Below are 17,360 nucleotides of genomic sequence, written 5' to 3'. Positions count from 1 at the left end.
ATGACGTTTTTCTGGCGTTTAACTCCAGACAGCAGCATGAACTTGGCGTTTAACGCCAAGTTACGTCGTCTATCCTTGCGCAAAGTATGGACTATTATATATTGCTGGAAAGCCCTGGATGTCTACTTTCCAACGCCGTTGAGAGCGCGCCAATTGGACTCTTGTAGCTCCAGAAAATCCATTTCGAGTGCAGGGAGGTCAGGATCCAACAGCATCAGCAGTCCTTTTTCAGCCTAAGTCAGATTTTTGCTCAGCTCCCTCAATTTCAGCCAGAAAATACCTGAAATCACAGAAAAACACACAAACTCATAGTAAAGTCCAGAAATATGATTTTTGCCTAAAAACTAATATTATTTTACTAAAAACTAACTGAAACATGCTAAAATCTACATGAAATTACCCCCAAAAAGCGTATAAAATATCCGCTCATCAGAGATTTTAATTAGATACTACGATTGGAGGAAAGGAAAGGCGCTGTTAGGCTACCAGCATCTGCGGAGGATTTTAAGGTATGTGTGCAAGTTTTACAGTTAGTAGAATTACCGTTGACCGATCAAAAATTCACATGGTTTCAAGGTAGATCTTGTAGACGTATTGATAGGATCTTGGTCAGTTTGGAGTGGCTTGAGGAGTTCCCAGATACTCGTTTGAAAGGAGGACCGAGAGGCCTATCAGATCATTGTCCGTTAATCTTAGAAGATTCTAAATTGTATGCGGGTCCGAGACCTTTTCGTAGTTTGGATTCTTGGTTTGCACATGAAGGGTTTTTGAAGTTAGTAAAGGATGAGTGGAGAAACTTGGGAGATGATACGTTCACAAACAAGCTGAAGGCTTTGACGGTACCGCTAAGAAGATGGCACAAGGATAAGTTTGAGGACATGGATAGCAGGATAAAGAAGTTTAAGGAAGAGATAAAGAAGATTGATGATATGGTTAGTGCTGGTAGTTATGACGGAACAATGGAGGCTAGAAGGAAGGCTCTAGTGACTTACTGTGCAAAGTGGTATGTCAGAAAAGAGATCCATTGGAAGCAAATGTCCCGATCCCAACATGCTCGTGATATGGATAAGAACACTAGGTACTTCCACAACCTAGCGTCGGCAAGAAGGAGGAACAACAGTATCGTTTCTTTAGTGATTAATGGAAGACTGGTACGGAATCAGGATAGAATAAAGACTGTGATTACATGTTTTTATAAAGAACTGTATAGGCAAGAGTATGCTCTTTTGATTGGGATCCGTGAGGGACTGGTTAAGAAGATTGATGATGAAGAGACAGCACTGCTAGAGGAAATGCCATCAGCTGAGAAAGTACGAGAAGCAGTTTGGGATTGTGAGTCCAGTAAAGCACCAGGTTGTGATGGTTATAATATGAACTTCATAAAGAAATACTGGGGTGAGCTTGGTTAGGAGTATACTGCAGCTGTGTTGGGCTTCTTCCAAACTGCGAAGTTACCAACAGATGCTAATGTTACTTGGGTGGTGTTAGCCCCAAAATTTGTGGGGACCAAGAAAATCAAAGACCTAAGACCGATTAGTATGGTGGGCTGTGTTTCTAAGGTGATATCCAAAGTGCTGGTAAGAAGAATGCGATTAGTGATGCCACATTTAGTGGGGGAGACTCAGTCTGCATTTATAAAGGGCCGCAAAATACATGATGGTGTCTTCATTGCTTGTGAGACGGTCCAATGGTTGAAGTTGAGAAAGAAGCAGGCGGCTATTGTTAAATTAGACTTCCAGAAAGCCTACGACAGAGTGGGATGGAGCTTTGTGGATATAGTGCTACAGAAGATGGGCTTTGGTCATAGATGGAGGACTTGGGTGAAGGAATGTGTGACTACAGCGTCTATGTTGGTGTTGATCAATGGGTCACCATCCAAGCCATTCAAGATGGAGAGAGGACTTAGACAAGGAGACCCCCTCTTGCCTTTTCTGTTTATTCTTATTGTTGACGTTCTGCACAGGATGGTGGGAGAGGCGGTAAGAAATGGAAGAATTTCTCCGCTGCTGGTGGAAAGGGACAATATAGAATTATCGCATCTCCAATTTACAGATGATACAATCTTGTTTTGTCCACAAGAAACGGAGACGCTTGTGAATTATAAGAGGTTATTGCGGTGCTTTGAGTTAATGTCTGGCCTGAGTATCAACTTTGATAAGTCGAGTCTAATCCCAGTCAACTGTGAGAAGGAATGGGTGACGACTATGTGTGGTTTTTTGGGATGTGCTGAAGCTGTGTTACCTGTTAGGTACTTAGGAATTTCTCTTGGCGCTAATCCTCGGTTGGTAAAGACCTGGAAACCAATTATAGACAAGGTGGAAGACAAGATGAGCATATGAAAAGCTAGATCGCTTAACAAAGCGGGTAAGTTGGTCCTCATAAAATCTGTTCTCAATAACCTATCAATTTACTACTTAAGCTTGTATAAGATGCCAAAGGTGGTTGCAGAAAAAATAATTGGACTACAGAGAAGGTTCTTATGGAGTAAAGAAGATGGGAATAACGGTATACCATTGGTGAAACGGGAGGTAGTTCAAGCTCCAAAAAAGCTAGGTGGCTTGGGGTGGGAGATGCTTTAATTAGAAATGCGTCGCTTCTATTTAAGTGGTGGTGGCACTTCTCAAAGGAGGACTGCCCGCTGTGGAAGAAAGTTGTATGCTTTTGTAATCAGTTGGACCCAACTGTAATGTTATCACACCAACCGTTGCTAACAAGAGGTGCCCGTGGAAAGATATCTGCCAGCTTAATATTAAGGAGCAACAGGTAAGAGATATGATGATCCGTGGTTTGTCTATGGAGGTGGAAAATGGCAGAAGAACTCGTTTTTGAGAGGATGCTTGGTTACAAGATGGCTCTTTGAAAGATAGTTTTTCGAGACTCTTCTCTGTTTCAAATCAATAAGGATTCGTAATAGGGGATTATGGGTTTTGGGATGGGCTAGAGTGGGTATGGAACTTCCAGTAGAGGAGAGAACTATTCCAATGAGAGCTAGAATTGCTCAATCAGCTTCACGACCGGCTACGGGTTGTTAAATTTTTGAGTGATAGAGAGGATTCAGTTGTCTGAAAATTTGACAAAAATGGTATTTTTTCTACTAATTCCTTTGTGCAGGTGCTGCAGCGAGAGACTCTCTCAGAGGACATCACGAGTTACAGCTTCATTAGTTCCATTTGGAGAGACTTGGTGCCTCCAAGAGTTGAAATATTTGCATGGTTTGTTTTAGTAGATAGGGTCAACACGAAGGAAAGGCTAAGTAGACTCAGCATTATTAATCATAATGACAATATATGTGTTTTGTGTAAAAATGATATAGAATTTGTACATCACCTATTTTTTGCCTGTGAGTTTACGTGGCAGGTATGGTGTACTTGGTTGAAGTATGCTGATAGAGCATGGGGTCAATCCGGGGACCGTCAAAGAGTTCTTTAAGAGCTGGACTGGTGTACCAGGTTGCAAGTTTGAGCAAAAGAAATAGTTGATAGGCTTCTTTGCGGTTACTTGGAATATTTGGTTGGAGCGGAATAGCAGAGTTTTTCAGAGCACAGAGACAAGTGTTGAAGGAGTAAAGATAAGGTCATTTTAGAGTTACAGGGATCGGTGTGGAGTTGATCCGTTTGGTTGTTGATGGCAATGCCAGAGATGACAACGGATCATACCATTTTATTCGTGTTTATGTTGCCTTTTGTTGTGCTTACTTTGCTCCACTTTACTGTGTTGAGCTCTTTTGTTCAAAAAAAATATGAATAAGAAAGACTAGAGGAGAGAAATATGGTGTAACATATATATTAGAGAGTCTAAAGAAAAAAAAAAATATATATATATCAATCTAATATTAGTCACTATTACACACATATGATTCATATACATAGTTGATACATATTACTTATTCAAAATTTTTTAAAAAAATTTATAAAATAATATTTTCATGTATTATATATAATATTTTAAATAAACTATATTTAGACAAATATTTAATAAAAAATTATGTTATATAATAATATTTTTAACAAAAGTAGTTAGTTAAGTATTGAATATAATAATTTAATTATTTATCAAGTAATATAAAATAAAATTTAAGTATTTTATATTTTTATGTTATAATTTAAAATATTATTTTAATATAACTTTTTAATATTATAATTTTTTTTCATAATAATTAATTTTAATGAATAAAAAATATTCATATATTTTGTTTTTATATATTTTATATTTAATTATTTAAAACTAAAAGATTCTGTTGCCATTTAAAGTATTGCGTATTAAAATATTGTTATTTAAAGTATTTAGCTAGGTATTAAGATATTCTGTATTTATTAGAGTCAATTAATATTCTTCTTTTATATTCATCTTTAATTTTCATCTAATATAATCTAATGGTCTATATAAATGTAGCAAATGTAATAAGCACATAATTATTGTGTTTATTTTAAACATACTCGATAAATAGTATGTAAAATTGAGTTTTTTGAAAATTTGTATTGTTTGTTTTGATTTGAAGTGAGGTTTTAACTAAATGATTTATCTTTTAAGACTATGTTTATATGTAACCTAACTTTTCCTTTTTTTAACATAGGATATTAAATATCCTATTAAAGAATTTTCAACTACACTTTTTTTCCCTGAGAAAACCATAGCCTCATTTATTCAGAATTGAAACTCTATCTTTGTGCAAAAGTAAATATATCGTTTCAAAAATAAATTTTTGAGTAATTATTTAAATTAGTTTCTAAAATTTTTTAAATTGAATATTTTAATTTTTTAAATTTTAAAATACACAAAATAATTTATAATATTTATTTTTATTCGATAATATAAATGCCCTCCAGTTTGATCCAAAAAATAAAATATAAAATAATTTTTGAAAATTTTAAAAATAATTTTTAAAAAATTTTTAAAATTCTAAAATAGTCTTTTAGATTAAACATATCAAATTAAAAAAAAACTATATTATTTAACAAAAATAAATGTTAGATATTATTTTATGTATTTTGAAATTTAATAAACTAAAGTATCCAAGACTAAAATCTTAGAAACTAATTTAAATACTTACTCTGTACTTTTAAACTAAATCCTACAAGAGTTTGACTTGGGGAAGAAAAACTTTATAAAAAAGTTTATGAATAGTCCAGGTATCATTTTTATAAGTTTGAATATTGATAAAACTTTCTATGAGTAAATATTTTTATAAGTTTATGAATAAGTAAACATTTTTATTTTGAAAGTTAAAATGATAATAAATTTATGAATTTTCTTCACATCCAAATAATTTTAATATCCAAGTTCATTAAAGTGATTTAGAGTCACGCGCTTCTTTTTCTTGCTTTCTTCTCCCCTCGTGGCGCTGCTTCTTCTTCTCATTCCTTTTTTTCTCCTCTATCATTATCATCATCATCATCATCGTTATCATCATCTTCTTCTTATACATATCGTCGTTATCATTATCGTTGTTATTGTTGTTATTGAATTTTTTCCATGTTGATGATGTTGTCTGATCTAAAATTGATTTTTGATGTGCTTTTGTTCTTAATTTAGTCTTATTTGTGTGATTGTTTTCGAATTGAGTTAATTGTGTCGTAATTGTTATGTAATTTCGATTTATTTCTGACTTAATTGTGTCGCAATCATTATATAATTTCGATTCATTTCTGAATGAATTAAGGTGCATTTGGACTTGATGTCCTGCACAATTCAAAACTCTTTCTCCTCTTTCTTCTTATCTTCTAGTGCTTCTTTTTCTTCTTCTTCTTTTTTATCTTTTTCTTGTAATCTTTACCTTCTTATTTTATTTTCTTAAAATTTTTTTTGGTTTACTCTCTTGAAAGGATAAAAAAAACCAAGAAAAAGAGAAGAAAATATCAAACAAAAAAGAAAAAAATATATTAATGACGTTGTCTAATCCAAAATTGATTTTGAATGTATTTTTGTTCATGATTCAATCTTGTTCATGTGCTTATTTTCGAATTGAGTTTACGTGTCGGAATCATTATGGTAAATTTCTGTTTATTTTTTAGTTAATTTTGTCGCAATTGTAATGTAATTTTAGTTCATTTTTGAGTTAATTGTGTCGCAATCCATTATGTAATTTCGATTCATTTCTTAGTTAATTGTGTCGCAATCATTATATAATTTTGGTTTATTTATGAGTGAATTAAGGTGAATTTGGACTCATTGTCCTATATAATTCAAAACTCTCTCTCCTCATCTTCTATTGCTTCTTTTTCTTCTTCATCTTCACCTTCTTATTTTATTTTCTCAATTTTTTCTGATTTACTCTCTTGAGAAGAATAAAACTAAGAAAAAGAGAAGAAAATATCAAACAAAAAAGAAGAAAAAACATATTAATGACGTTATCTGATCCAAAATTGATTTTGGATATGTTTTTGTTCATGATTCAGTTTTGTTTGTGTGCTTGTGTTCGAACTGAGATTATGTGTCGTAATCATTATGGTAAATTTCGGTTCATTTCTGAGTTAATTGTGTCGCAATTGTAATGCAATTTTGGTTCATTTCTGAATTAATTGTGTCGCAATCTATTATGTAATTTCAGTTCATTTCTGATTGAATTAAGGTGCATTTGGACTCGTTGTCTGTAAACTCTGGGTCATTAATAAATAATTAGTCAATAAATTAATTATTATTTAAAAAAATTAAAAATAAAATTTTATACTTTAATGAAGTAGAAATAATTAAAATAAGCTTTGACATTAATTTTAAAGATTTTGACCCAAAATTAGATCGAATAGACCGAATCGATTGAACCGGACCTGTATTAAAACAAACGTTATCACCTTAAAATTTTAATTACTCGTAACTTTTAATTCGGAGGTTCAATTGACGAGCCGTCAGCGACCATGCATTCGTCTCAGAATTTTCTACAAAATTCACCGAACAATTTGGTAAGAAATTTGAGATTTTGTGCCCAATTATTCCCCCTTTCAGTTTCGTGATTTAGGTTTCAAAATTTGAGAGATTTTATGATTTTAATGGTTCAGGGTACTATAACGGTGGATAATCACTGGGTTTTGTCACTTGACCCATGGGTAACGATAAAAAAATCATAACCCTTGTAAATTGGTGATTTAGTGAGCTCTATGTTGATTATTGTGATATTGTGTGAGTTAGATTATGCCTCTTGTTATTTTGGAGTTCAATTAGGCAGTTTGAAACGAAATTCGGGTGATTGGACTTGCGGAATTAGAAATTAGAGCTGTGAAGCTTGTGAACATAGGCATTTTGAGGTGCTCTGAGTTAGGGAGAAATTAACCAAGGTATGATTTTGGTTTCTTATAGTTAATATTTAATGTCACGTGAAAACTTAGCCTAATTGACCATAGAATAAGTTTGGATTGAGTTTTATTGTTGATGTGATTAGTGAATATATGTATGTATGTATGTGTGCAATTGATTTGGAATTTGATATATGTATATGAATTTGGTGGAATTATGAGTTGTGATGATGTTATATTAATGAGTTTATATGTTGATAGGATTATGGAATGAAAAGGGGGTATGTGAGTATGAGCATGGGTATGCAGAACTCCTATTTAGCCAAATGTGATTTTTTGAATGTTTAACCAAATATTTAGCTTTTCAAAACTCTTTTACACTTGTTTAAGGCTCGTTAGTGAGTCTTTAAGTCTTAGAACATGATGAGTCTGTTAAATAAGTTGAGGAGATACTTGGGAGGATTTAGCGAAGTGTTATCTAAATTATTGAGGCATGGTAATATTGAATAATAAGTAAATAATGAAGATAATAATAATAATAATAATGAAATGTGGCTGAGTTGAGAGGTGTTTAATGTTGAGGTTCGTTATGAGAAAGAAGAATAAGGAGAATTGAGTTAATTATGAACTTTGAATGAGATATGATGAGATTGATTGAGATGTAGGAGATCGAGTAAGATGCAGTGGCGTTGTCCACTTGCTTCGCGTAAGAAATAAGGAAGAAAAATGATTGAAAGTGATTTTGAAGACAATGATTATGAATGTGAAGTGTGAATGTATGTTCTATTATGTTTTGTTGCATCATTTTCTCTCTATTGTAAAGTGTGTCCGGCACTATATCCATGAGTGTGTCGGGCACTATATCCCAAGAGCGTGGCAGACATTATATCCCAAGAGCGTGGGAGCATTTTACCCTGGAAAGTGTGTCGGGCACTATATTCCAAGAGCGTGGCGGGCGCTATATCCCAAGAGTGTAGGAGCACTTTATCTCAGGAAATGCAACGGGCACTATATCCCATGAGTGTGGTGAGAGCTATATCCCAAGAGTGCAACGGACACTATATCCCAAGAGTGTGGAGCATGTCAGAGAGACGATATCCGATTTAGCTACCAGATGTGTGGGTTCTGGCAAGGTAACCGACACGTGAGCTCATGGCCAGTAGGATAGGCATACATCATGTGCATTTGTATGTTTTACTTGAATGTGCATTGTTTTGGTTTGCTTAACTGTTTTATCTCTACTTATCTGCTACTTGTTCTATTTGCTGTAACTGCTATCTATATCTATACTTTCTTTGTCTGTTTTGTTTGTCTTTACATCTGAGATATCTCTTGTTTGGCGGAGGTGTGACGAGGGTAGTTCCACTGGTGTTTCGGAGGATTGGAGGAGGCAGAAAGTGAAATATTGAGTTAGAGTTAGATTGAGAACTTGAATCCCCTTAGATAAATTGCCGAGATTTTCTGGCTTAGAATTAATCTTAAGTTTAAATTTGAGTGTCGGAGTTCTAGGAATGCCTCTGGTATTCTCGAGGCCTTTTATATTAACTATGCGGGCACCTTTACCATGTTGAGAACTCCCAATTCTCATTCCATACATATTCTGTTGTTTTTAGATGCATGACGTGAAATGCTACGTTGAGCTTGTTGAAGACTCTTTGGTAGCGAAGAACTTACTTTTGGAACTTGGTATTTGTGTTTCTAGTTTGTATATAGATGTATATTCTCCATTGTTATATTTGTATTTGTATTTTGTCCCTCTTAGAGGTTGACTATGGAGAACTAATATTTGTATTTTTGTCTTTTGGTTCACTGTTGGGTGTATATATATTTATATATATTCCAGCCGGCCTTAGCTTCGCAGGTTGAGTTTAGAGCTTGATTATATTTATCCGTTGGAACTCTATATATCTGTCTTTTGGTCTCCGTATAAGTTTTTTGTCTTATCATTTTTCGTTAGCGATGCATCTTCGGTTTTGTTTTGATCTTACCCATTTTTCCTTCAAGGCTCCTAGCTATATTATCCTTGCTATATTTATACGTATTTTTATTTTTAGAGGGTCATAGCGCCTCAACATCTCTGATTTACGTCATAGGCGTAAAACTCTATGTGGTAGGGTATTACATTGTTTTGGACAATTCAAAACTCTTTATCATCTTCCTCCGCATCTTCTATTTCTTCTTCTTCTTCTTTTTCATATTTTCTTCATCTTCTCCTTCTTATTTCATTTTTTCAAAATTCTTCTTGATTTACTCAAATTTAACACAATTTCTGAGTTTTGCAGATTCTTTACCATTGTTCTCTCCTTCTCTTTCTTTCTGAGTTAATTGTGTCGCAATTATTATGTAATTTCGATTCATTTTTAAGTTAATTGTGTCACAATTATTATATAATTTCGGTTCGATTCTGAGTAAATTAAGCTGCATTTGGACTTATTGCCCTGGACAATTCAAAACTCTTTCTCCTCTTCCTCCTCATCTTCTACTGCTTCTTCTTCTTCTTTTTCATCTTTTTCTTCGTCATCTTCTCCTTCTTATTTCATTTTCTCAAAATTCTTCTTGATTTACTCAAATTTAACACAATTTCTGAGTTTTGCAGATTCTTTACCCATTGTTTTCTACTTCTCTTTCTTTCTGAGTTAATTGTGTCTCAATTATTATGTAATTTCGGTTCATTTCTAAGTTAATTGTGTCGCAATCATTATATAATTTCGGTTCATTTTTGAGTGAATTAAGCTGCATTTGGACTCGTTGTCCTGCTCAATTCAAAACTCTTTCTCCTTACCTTCTACTGCAATAACAACAATAATAGCAGCAACAAAAGAATGACGATGAAGAAAAAACACGCGAAGAAGGAGAATGAGAAGGAGAAGGAGAAGGAAAAGAAGAATGAGAAGGGGCAGGAGGAGAAGGAGGAGGAGGAGGAACACGAAGAAGAAGACGATGACGAGGATAACGTAAAGTCCCGTGAATGTAACTGACTTGGTTGGAAGAATGATATGTGTGCGTGTAATCACGCTTTTTTTAATGAGTGATTTTTTTGGTATTAGGTCTACTTGATTAAACTTGGATGACAATATTATTTAAATGTATAGCAAATCTGTAAATCTATTTCCACATAAATGAAATTATGTATCCATCAAAAATAATTTGTATAATAAAAATATCTAAATGTCAGATTCATTTATTTTGAAATTATAAAAATGATAACTTGTTGGGTATGCAAATAAATATCGGTGTGAACACAGATTTTTATTTTTCTATAACCGCAAAACCACTACTTCTAGCAGTAACTGGGCAGAGTGGTGAAAATATAAGAATAAAAATCTTCGAATCGTATCTTTTTCCCTTAAATTTTTACCTCAAAATTTTCTTTCTTGTCCTTTTTGAAAATTGGCAGATAAGCTCTAAAGAGATATGCATTTTTTGGCTTTCCATTTTATTTTTTTTATTTATTTACCAAAACAAAGAGCTTACAGAGTAAAATACCAGAATAACCATTTTTATTTTTTATTTTTTAAAAATTCTTGCTTTGTTCAAATTGTTGCCTTATTTCCTTCCATTATCTTGACCAATTCTTTCCCATTCGCTGCTCCTTGCTTCAATGCCTCAATAAGGTGAATCTGATTCCACTGTACAAGTTGTTGACATCCTCGCTTGTGTGATGGTGTTTTCCTCTGTTTTCTTAGTGACACTTGGAACAACGTTTGAGATGGTCACGGACTCACGGGTGAGCAAGTAGCATGGGACCAAGAGACTAAGAACAGGCAAATGTACCATGAGGGCATTTTAATGGTTCACTCAACTAACTTTACGTTCATTATCTTGAAAAGTTTGAAGTTGCAATGCCAAAGTAAAGGTTAAAGTTAAAAAGGGGTAGATTATAGTTACCGTTTTTAGCTTTGAAGATCTGAGCATTGGATAGTTGAGGACCTAGAAATACGAAAAGACACAGCAACTTACAAAGATTCAAAGAACAAACCAATGTACTACTTTCACATTATTCTAAATTTCTAATTTTTTTTTTTTTAAATAGATAAAGTCCAATCTCTATATCTCTATCTCTTAACAAAGGGACTGAATGCAAAAGATAGGCAAAACTAGAAGAGTTCCTATCACAAACTTTGGTGCCAGACAATGTTCTGCATTATTTTGTGAAAGCAAGCGTGGGAGATTTTTACAGCTTAGAATGAAACACTTGCCAGATATACTGAAATAAGAGATAAGTGCAAGGCCAGTCTCTCTCCATTTTTCCAACATCAAATAGTATATCAATGTGCACTTGCAATGAATACAAACCACTAAGTGCTGCAACTAATGAAACTATCCTCAGAAAAAGCAACAATCACAAAGGAGCAGCAGCAGACCTGAAATAAAGATCCCCAATAAGGAAGATGAAACAACAAAACCTTGTCCCACTAGGTGGTACAACTACATGGATCAAACGACACTATTTCAGCCTGTCAATAAAACAAATTGCATTTTTTTTTTCCTTTTTCTGTCTTTGTTTGGAATGGAACTCCATATGCTTGATATGAACTTATTATAGGATTTCATGTATCTGTACTCTAAATAAAAAAAATATATATATTTTACACAAACATCCAAAATTGTTTGACTTAACCAGCAACTTCCTACAAGTTATACATGGTAATTAAACTTTCCCTTGTACCCATTTGATTGGTTTGACAATGTTAAACTCTTTATTTTAATCATATTTGCATACGATGTGTAGAGCCATGTTACTTAAGATCTAAGGGAGAAAGAATAAACAATTTTGAATGGCACTTATCAAAATCAAGAACATTTTATTGATGGAAAATTGGAGGCTTTGGCTAATGTTCAACAAATCTAGAAGTCGGAGAGTTAGAAGCGAACCTCTATAAATTAATATGCAAAAGTTGGCAGTGTGGTTTATCATGGGTTGTGCCTATCCCTTTCTCTAGCGTGGAAACTTTCCGGAGGCTCATCATATTCGCTGCTATGGAAATTTACAACTGTAGCATTAGATGTCCGAGAATCTTCATCGACACTGTAGAATGGATCAAAAGAAGGTTGTCCCTCATCATCTTCAAACTTGAGATCATCATCAAAGTTATCAAAATCAAATTTCCGCAGAAGTTCGGGAATGGGTATGCCACCTCCTTCTGCATGCATAGATCCCATTTCAATGTCGATTTTCTCCTTTGGAGTCAACATTCCCTCCATATGATTTGGACTCAAAGAGTGGGGCATATGTTCCTCCTCCACCACAAATGATCGGAACTTATTTCTTGAAGGTTGGATACGGGAGCAAAGTGTTTCTCTTAAATTTCCGCATGATCCCTTATTGTATGGATTCCCCCTCCTATCATATTGGTATCGGAAGTTCTCATAAGTTGTCTGCATTCATAACCAAAAACATAAAACATACGAATCAGCATGCAAAACAAAATCTATGAAAACAATGGCCATATGGACAAGTTGCCAAAGAAAAAGGATATCCAGACATTTTCTTATTGGATTTCTTATTTTATTATTATATTTTATGAAATCACTCTTTTTTATTTGCCTTATGCTATTTTTTTCTCTTTTGGGAAATAATAAGTATCGAACTCTAGACCTTTCAATCATAGAAGGTTTGATACCATGTCATGATACCACTTTTCTCAAAAGCTTTCAGCTGATAGGAGAACGCACGTAAATGCTTATATCTCTAACTTAATAAACGCTAAGAAGAACATCCTCTTTATAAAAGAAAATTTCAAGGATACATTTGAGATGAATCAATAATGAAAAATGATTAAGACTTAAGAATTTAAGAAGTAAAACAGTAACCTGGTTCGTGCAAATGAGATAGAAATGGAAAACTGTGAGGCCACCAACAAACCAGACGGCTATAAAGCAATAAACTATGAGAATATCCGATACATAATCATGTGTTAATGTCCTCAACGTGCCTCTCTGGGCAATATTGATCCAAGTAAACACAAATACATACAGGCACAAAATGGTTGATGTTGAAATAAACATGAAGAACCACCGATAGTTTCGCTGCAATTATATCAACAAGCGAAGAAAACAGTTAGTTCTTGTATATAACAAAGCAGAAAAGTTTGGTCCTGGTATAAATATACAATTGACATTGTTAATTCATATTATATATAACTTCCTATTTTTATCAATAGATGCATTTCTAAGCAATTATGCTAGAAAAAAAGGATTATGATACACTATTAACTTAATTTTGATGCACTATCAGTGTAAAGTGCTTTTATATGTAAATTCAATCACATAATGTCGTGTCAACAAAATAACTTATTTTTTATAATGACTACGTGAATAGTCATTCAAAAGAACGGATATAATTTAACAATGGTGTAAAAATAAAAATACTATCTCCAAGAATGTTTCCTAATTCTTTTTCTTTTTATTTGTTTGTTTGCAAAGAGCCAACTTACGATTCCAATGCATTGGCCAACCCAGGGACAATGATGATCAAATCTCTGGACACAGTTGTTGCATATGGAACAATGAGAGGTACGAGGAGGGCGATACAGCAAGCATGTGTCGCAGAACTTCACTTTTACCGTGTGACCATTAATGATCACATCTTTTGTTCGAGGAAGTTTCAAATGAGGGGTTGTACCATTAATCCACTCCATGGAAGGGGTAGGTATATCAAATGCCTCATCAAATTCAGGTGCTCTAGAATTTCTAGGGACAATTCCCGGATCTCTCCCAGAAGTCATGAGGAGAAATAGTAAATCCTGCATGCATGATGCCTGAAATATGAGCTTTTACATTGCAGAAAATAATCCTTGAAACAGAACAAGGATACATTAATTATGAGCATAAAAATGATATGATGACTATTGAGTCTGTTTGAACATGTTAAAGTATTAGGAGATTACTATACTTGTTGTACTAGATTATAGATTAGTATTTAACTTTGAATACTCGTATTAAAAAAACAGGGTAAGTAGGTTATCGTTTTGAACTTAATTTTAAGCTAGGATAAAGCAGTTTTACATGTGTATCCAATTATGTGACGTCAGATCAGCAAAAATAACCACTTCTTACATTTCAATGTAAATGCCTAAATGGTCATGCAAAAGAAGGAGAAAGACAACTGTGAATAAATTCTGTAAACTGTAAAAGTCATTCATTACTGTAGAGGGTATTTACCAAAACAGTGAGGGCTGAACCCACAGCCAATACAGGAACCCACTGAGCATCGTTATCACCATTTCCTTGCCTGATTCTAAGATATATCTTAATGCAAAATGCAATTGCAGGTCCAGCAATAAGAAATGTTGTAAGAAACAAAGAAGCTACATCAGGACCAAAAACAAGCCTCCCGCCACAGAAAAATTTCTGAAAGAAAGCGAAAAGAAAAAGGAAGAATTAGTAAGACATAAAATGCTTGTCACCGACTAGCGAATCAAACCTCAATGAAAGAAATTTTCTATTTTCAACTCAACTCAAATGCACAAAGAGTACAAGTGACACTGTTAGCTAAAGAGTTTTAAATTATTAAGACACTAAAATTTTACAATTCAGCTGGGCATACACAATAAAAATAGGAACAATAACCATGCAAGATTAGCCAAAAATTTGAAAGCATTGAATTGTGCTTGTAATTTTTCTAGAAAAGGCAAAATAGATCAACTCACGATGATAACCTAGGATCCACAGTCCACATACATTATCAATTTTTCGACTACTATGCAAGTTTGAAAGCTCCATTTTATGATTGTAATTTTTACTATTCCAAAATTCCAATTCAAAACCTAGCATCCAGACACAAGTGATCACAAAAAAGCAATTGAAGAGAAAATAAAGGCAAACAGATCATAACCATCAAACATGTAATCCACATCATTAGCGAAACATAATTTTGAGCCATGAGAATCAAGCCACCCCAACAAAAACAAAATCGAAATAAAAAGAAAAAGAAAAAGAAAACTAACATTGTTTCCCCTCCATGCTTGATAGACCCTCAGTGGCTTCAAATTATGGGCCGCCTTGAGAGAAGGAGGAGAAGACTCCATTTGCATCTTTCTATTCCCACCCATGGCTACCACCACCAACAACACCACCTTTGTGTCTGTGTTTTTGCGTGTGTGTCACCACAATTCTTGCCTTCCAACCTCCACAAAACCCATATCACCCTCAAATTCAACCCACAAAATTCCAAATTTCCTTCCTAGGGTTCGTTGATTCAGCTAAAGCGAAACAATGCAGATGTAAGAGAGAGAAAGAAAGAGAGAGAGGAAAGACAGGGTGTAAGAGAGAGAAGAGAGAAAATTGAGAAGGGATCACAGCAATTCAAACTCCAAACTCAACAAGAAGACGTGAATTTGTACAGCTGGATAAAGAAATCAGACGACAACAATGTCCATGTCCCTTTTTGTTTCCGATCATGAAACAAAAACAAAGAGAAAAGAAAAAAACAGCAATTCCTCAAAGTTTTCGAACTTATCTTGTTGCATTTTTTTGGTCTGATAATTCCAATGTTGTTGTTTCTGTTAGTTTCTGTTTGTTCCCTCTCTTTCTCTCTCTAAGGAGAACTCTCTCTTTTCTTTCTGTGTCAGAATCCAAAGTGCTGGCAGCATTGGAGCTCCTTCGGCAGATCCTACAACTTTTCGCGCTTTTTACGTGCGTAATACCTCTCTTATTTGCTGTCTCATTAGTCAATACCTTCATTTCTTTTTCTTTTTCCCCCTCTAATAAACTATTTTTTTTAATAAATAAATAAATTTACGATTACATCTGATTTTCCCTCACACTATATTATATCTTTTATTATCACTGGAAACAGAATATTATGCTATTTATCTTATTTGAAAACGAAAAACGTTTATAAAAAATTTAAATGTATCTCATCTGAAGTTAGTTTATAATTTTTTATTATTAATTTATGTTAAAAAAATTGTTTTAGAATGCTTTTTAAGAGTAAATAAATTATTAGATTATATAGGATATGTTTAGGCTCCATTTATGGTTATCATTAGCAACATTATTGTATGTTGGATTAAGTAGTTACATTTTGTCAAGTTGGCAAGATTAGTTGTAACTTTAACTCATAATTTTAGGATTGTGATGGGAATTAGATACTCAAATTTTATTAGGATGTTCAGATGTAATATTTGTGTAGGACAAATTATTTTGTAGACTATTTTATGTTATCTTGAATATATTAAATATTTTTATTCTTTTAAATGCCTTCCAAAATATAAATGTATTTTAATTATTTAAAAAATTGAGTATTCAGTTAATTATTTAAAAATATAAATAAACTTTACTTGTACAAATAACCTTATTTAAATAAATTAAGTTAAATATTAATATGAATATTTTTTGTTCATGATATTTCTTATTTCAGGTTAAAGACTAATTTATCGTAGATTTGATTTTTATTTAAGTATTTATCGTATTCACTAATAAATTGCTACATATATGAGACAGACACGATTCAAAACTCGTGACACTTGCTTAAGAGTTAAGAAGACTAATAAATAGACTATTCGACCAACTCAAATTGATTAAATACTAATATAAAAATAATCTCTTAAATTAAATCAAGTAGTTGACATACAGCAAGATACAAAGGCAATAGAGAGTGGAGCCAGATATGTAGTCATGGTATTATAAGAGTATTGTCTAACTGAATACGCTATTACGCTGCTTGCTGTCATTTGGCATAACGTGCTTTGCATTCATACAACAGTCGCCAACCAAAACTTTTGCTTTAACGCCAATAAGCTTCACCAGAAATCTTAACATAGTAAAGCGCCCCTCCTCTCCTTTTTTCCCCTTCCTTTCTCTTACTTTCTGTTTGTCTCTTTTTTCTTTTCTTTTTATGTCATTATCTATCATTTTTCTTTTATTTGAATATATTTTATGTTATTATTATGTATACTATGTAAGGAAATTTTTCTTAAACAAATAAAAAGATATTTTTCAAAAAATTTAAAACAACATTAAATATTAAAATATACTTTTTTTAAAAAAAAAATTGTAAAAAATTAGATAGACCTCACTTAATTGGCTGATTAGTAATTATGCTTGCTTTTTTTCTTCTTATATTTCGGATTGTGATTTATTTTATTAGTTTTAAGTAATAAAATATTTTATAAAAATACTATGTGTATA

The 17,360-nt window shown here is 33.1% G+C and overlaps 1 protein-coding gene across 2 annotated transcripts; it reads right to left on the bottom strand.

Annotated features, from left to right (window-relative positions):
* Positions 1-11,314: 11,314 nt before the first annotated feature.
* Positions 11,315-15,861, bottom strand: LOC107494231 (probable protein S-acyltransferase 4). 2 transcript variants are annotated; one of them, XM_016115284.3, is made up of 6 exons: positions 15,176-15,860; positions 14,391-14,579; positions 13,664-13,972; positions 13,041-13,256; positions 12,102-12,605; positions 11,315-11,590 (listed from the first exon to the last, which is right to left on the bottom strand). In XM_016115284.3, exons 1-5 carry the CDS (start codon positions 15,278-15,280, stop codon positions 12,141-12,143), a joined length of 1,284 nt encoding a protein of 427 aa, XP_015970770.1. In that variant the 5' UTR covers positions 15,281-15,860; the 3' UTR covers positions 11,315-11,590; positions 12,102-12,140. The 2 variants fall into 2 exon arrangements, with proteins under 2 accessions (XP_015970770.1, XP_052107266.1); XM_052251306.1 differs by lacking the exon at positions 13,041-13,256 and having other exon boundaries at positions 15,176-15,861.
* Positions 15,862-17,360: the final 1,499 nt, after the last annotated feature.

This window comes from Arachis duranensis, chromosome 6, assembly GCF_000817695.3.
Source record: "Arachis duranensis cultivar V14167 chromosome 6, aradu.V14167.gnm2.J7QH, whole genome shotgun sequence".
Classification (NCBI taxonomy): Eukaryota; Viridiplantae; Streptophyta; class Magnoliopsida; order Fabales; family Fabaceae; genus Arachis; species Arachis duranensis.
Note: the sequence above shows the minus strand (reverse complement) of the source record. Positions and strands in the feature narration are given on the sequence as shown.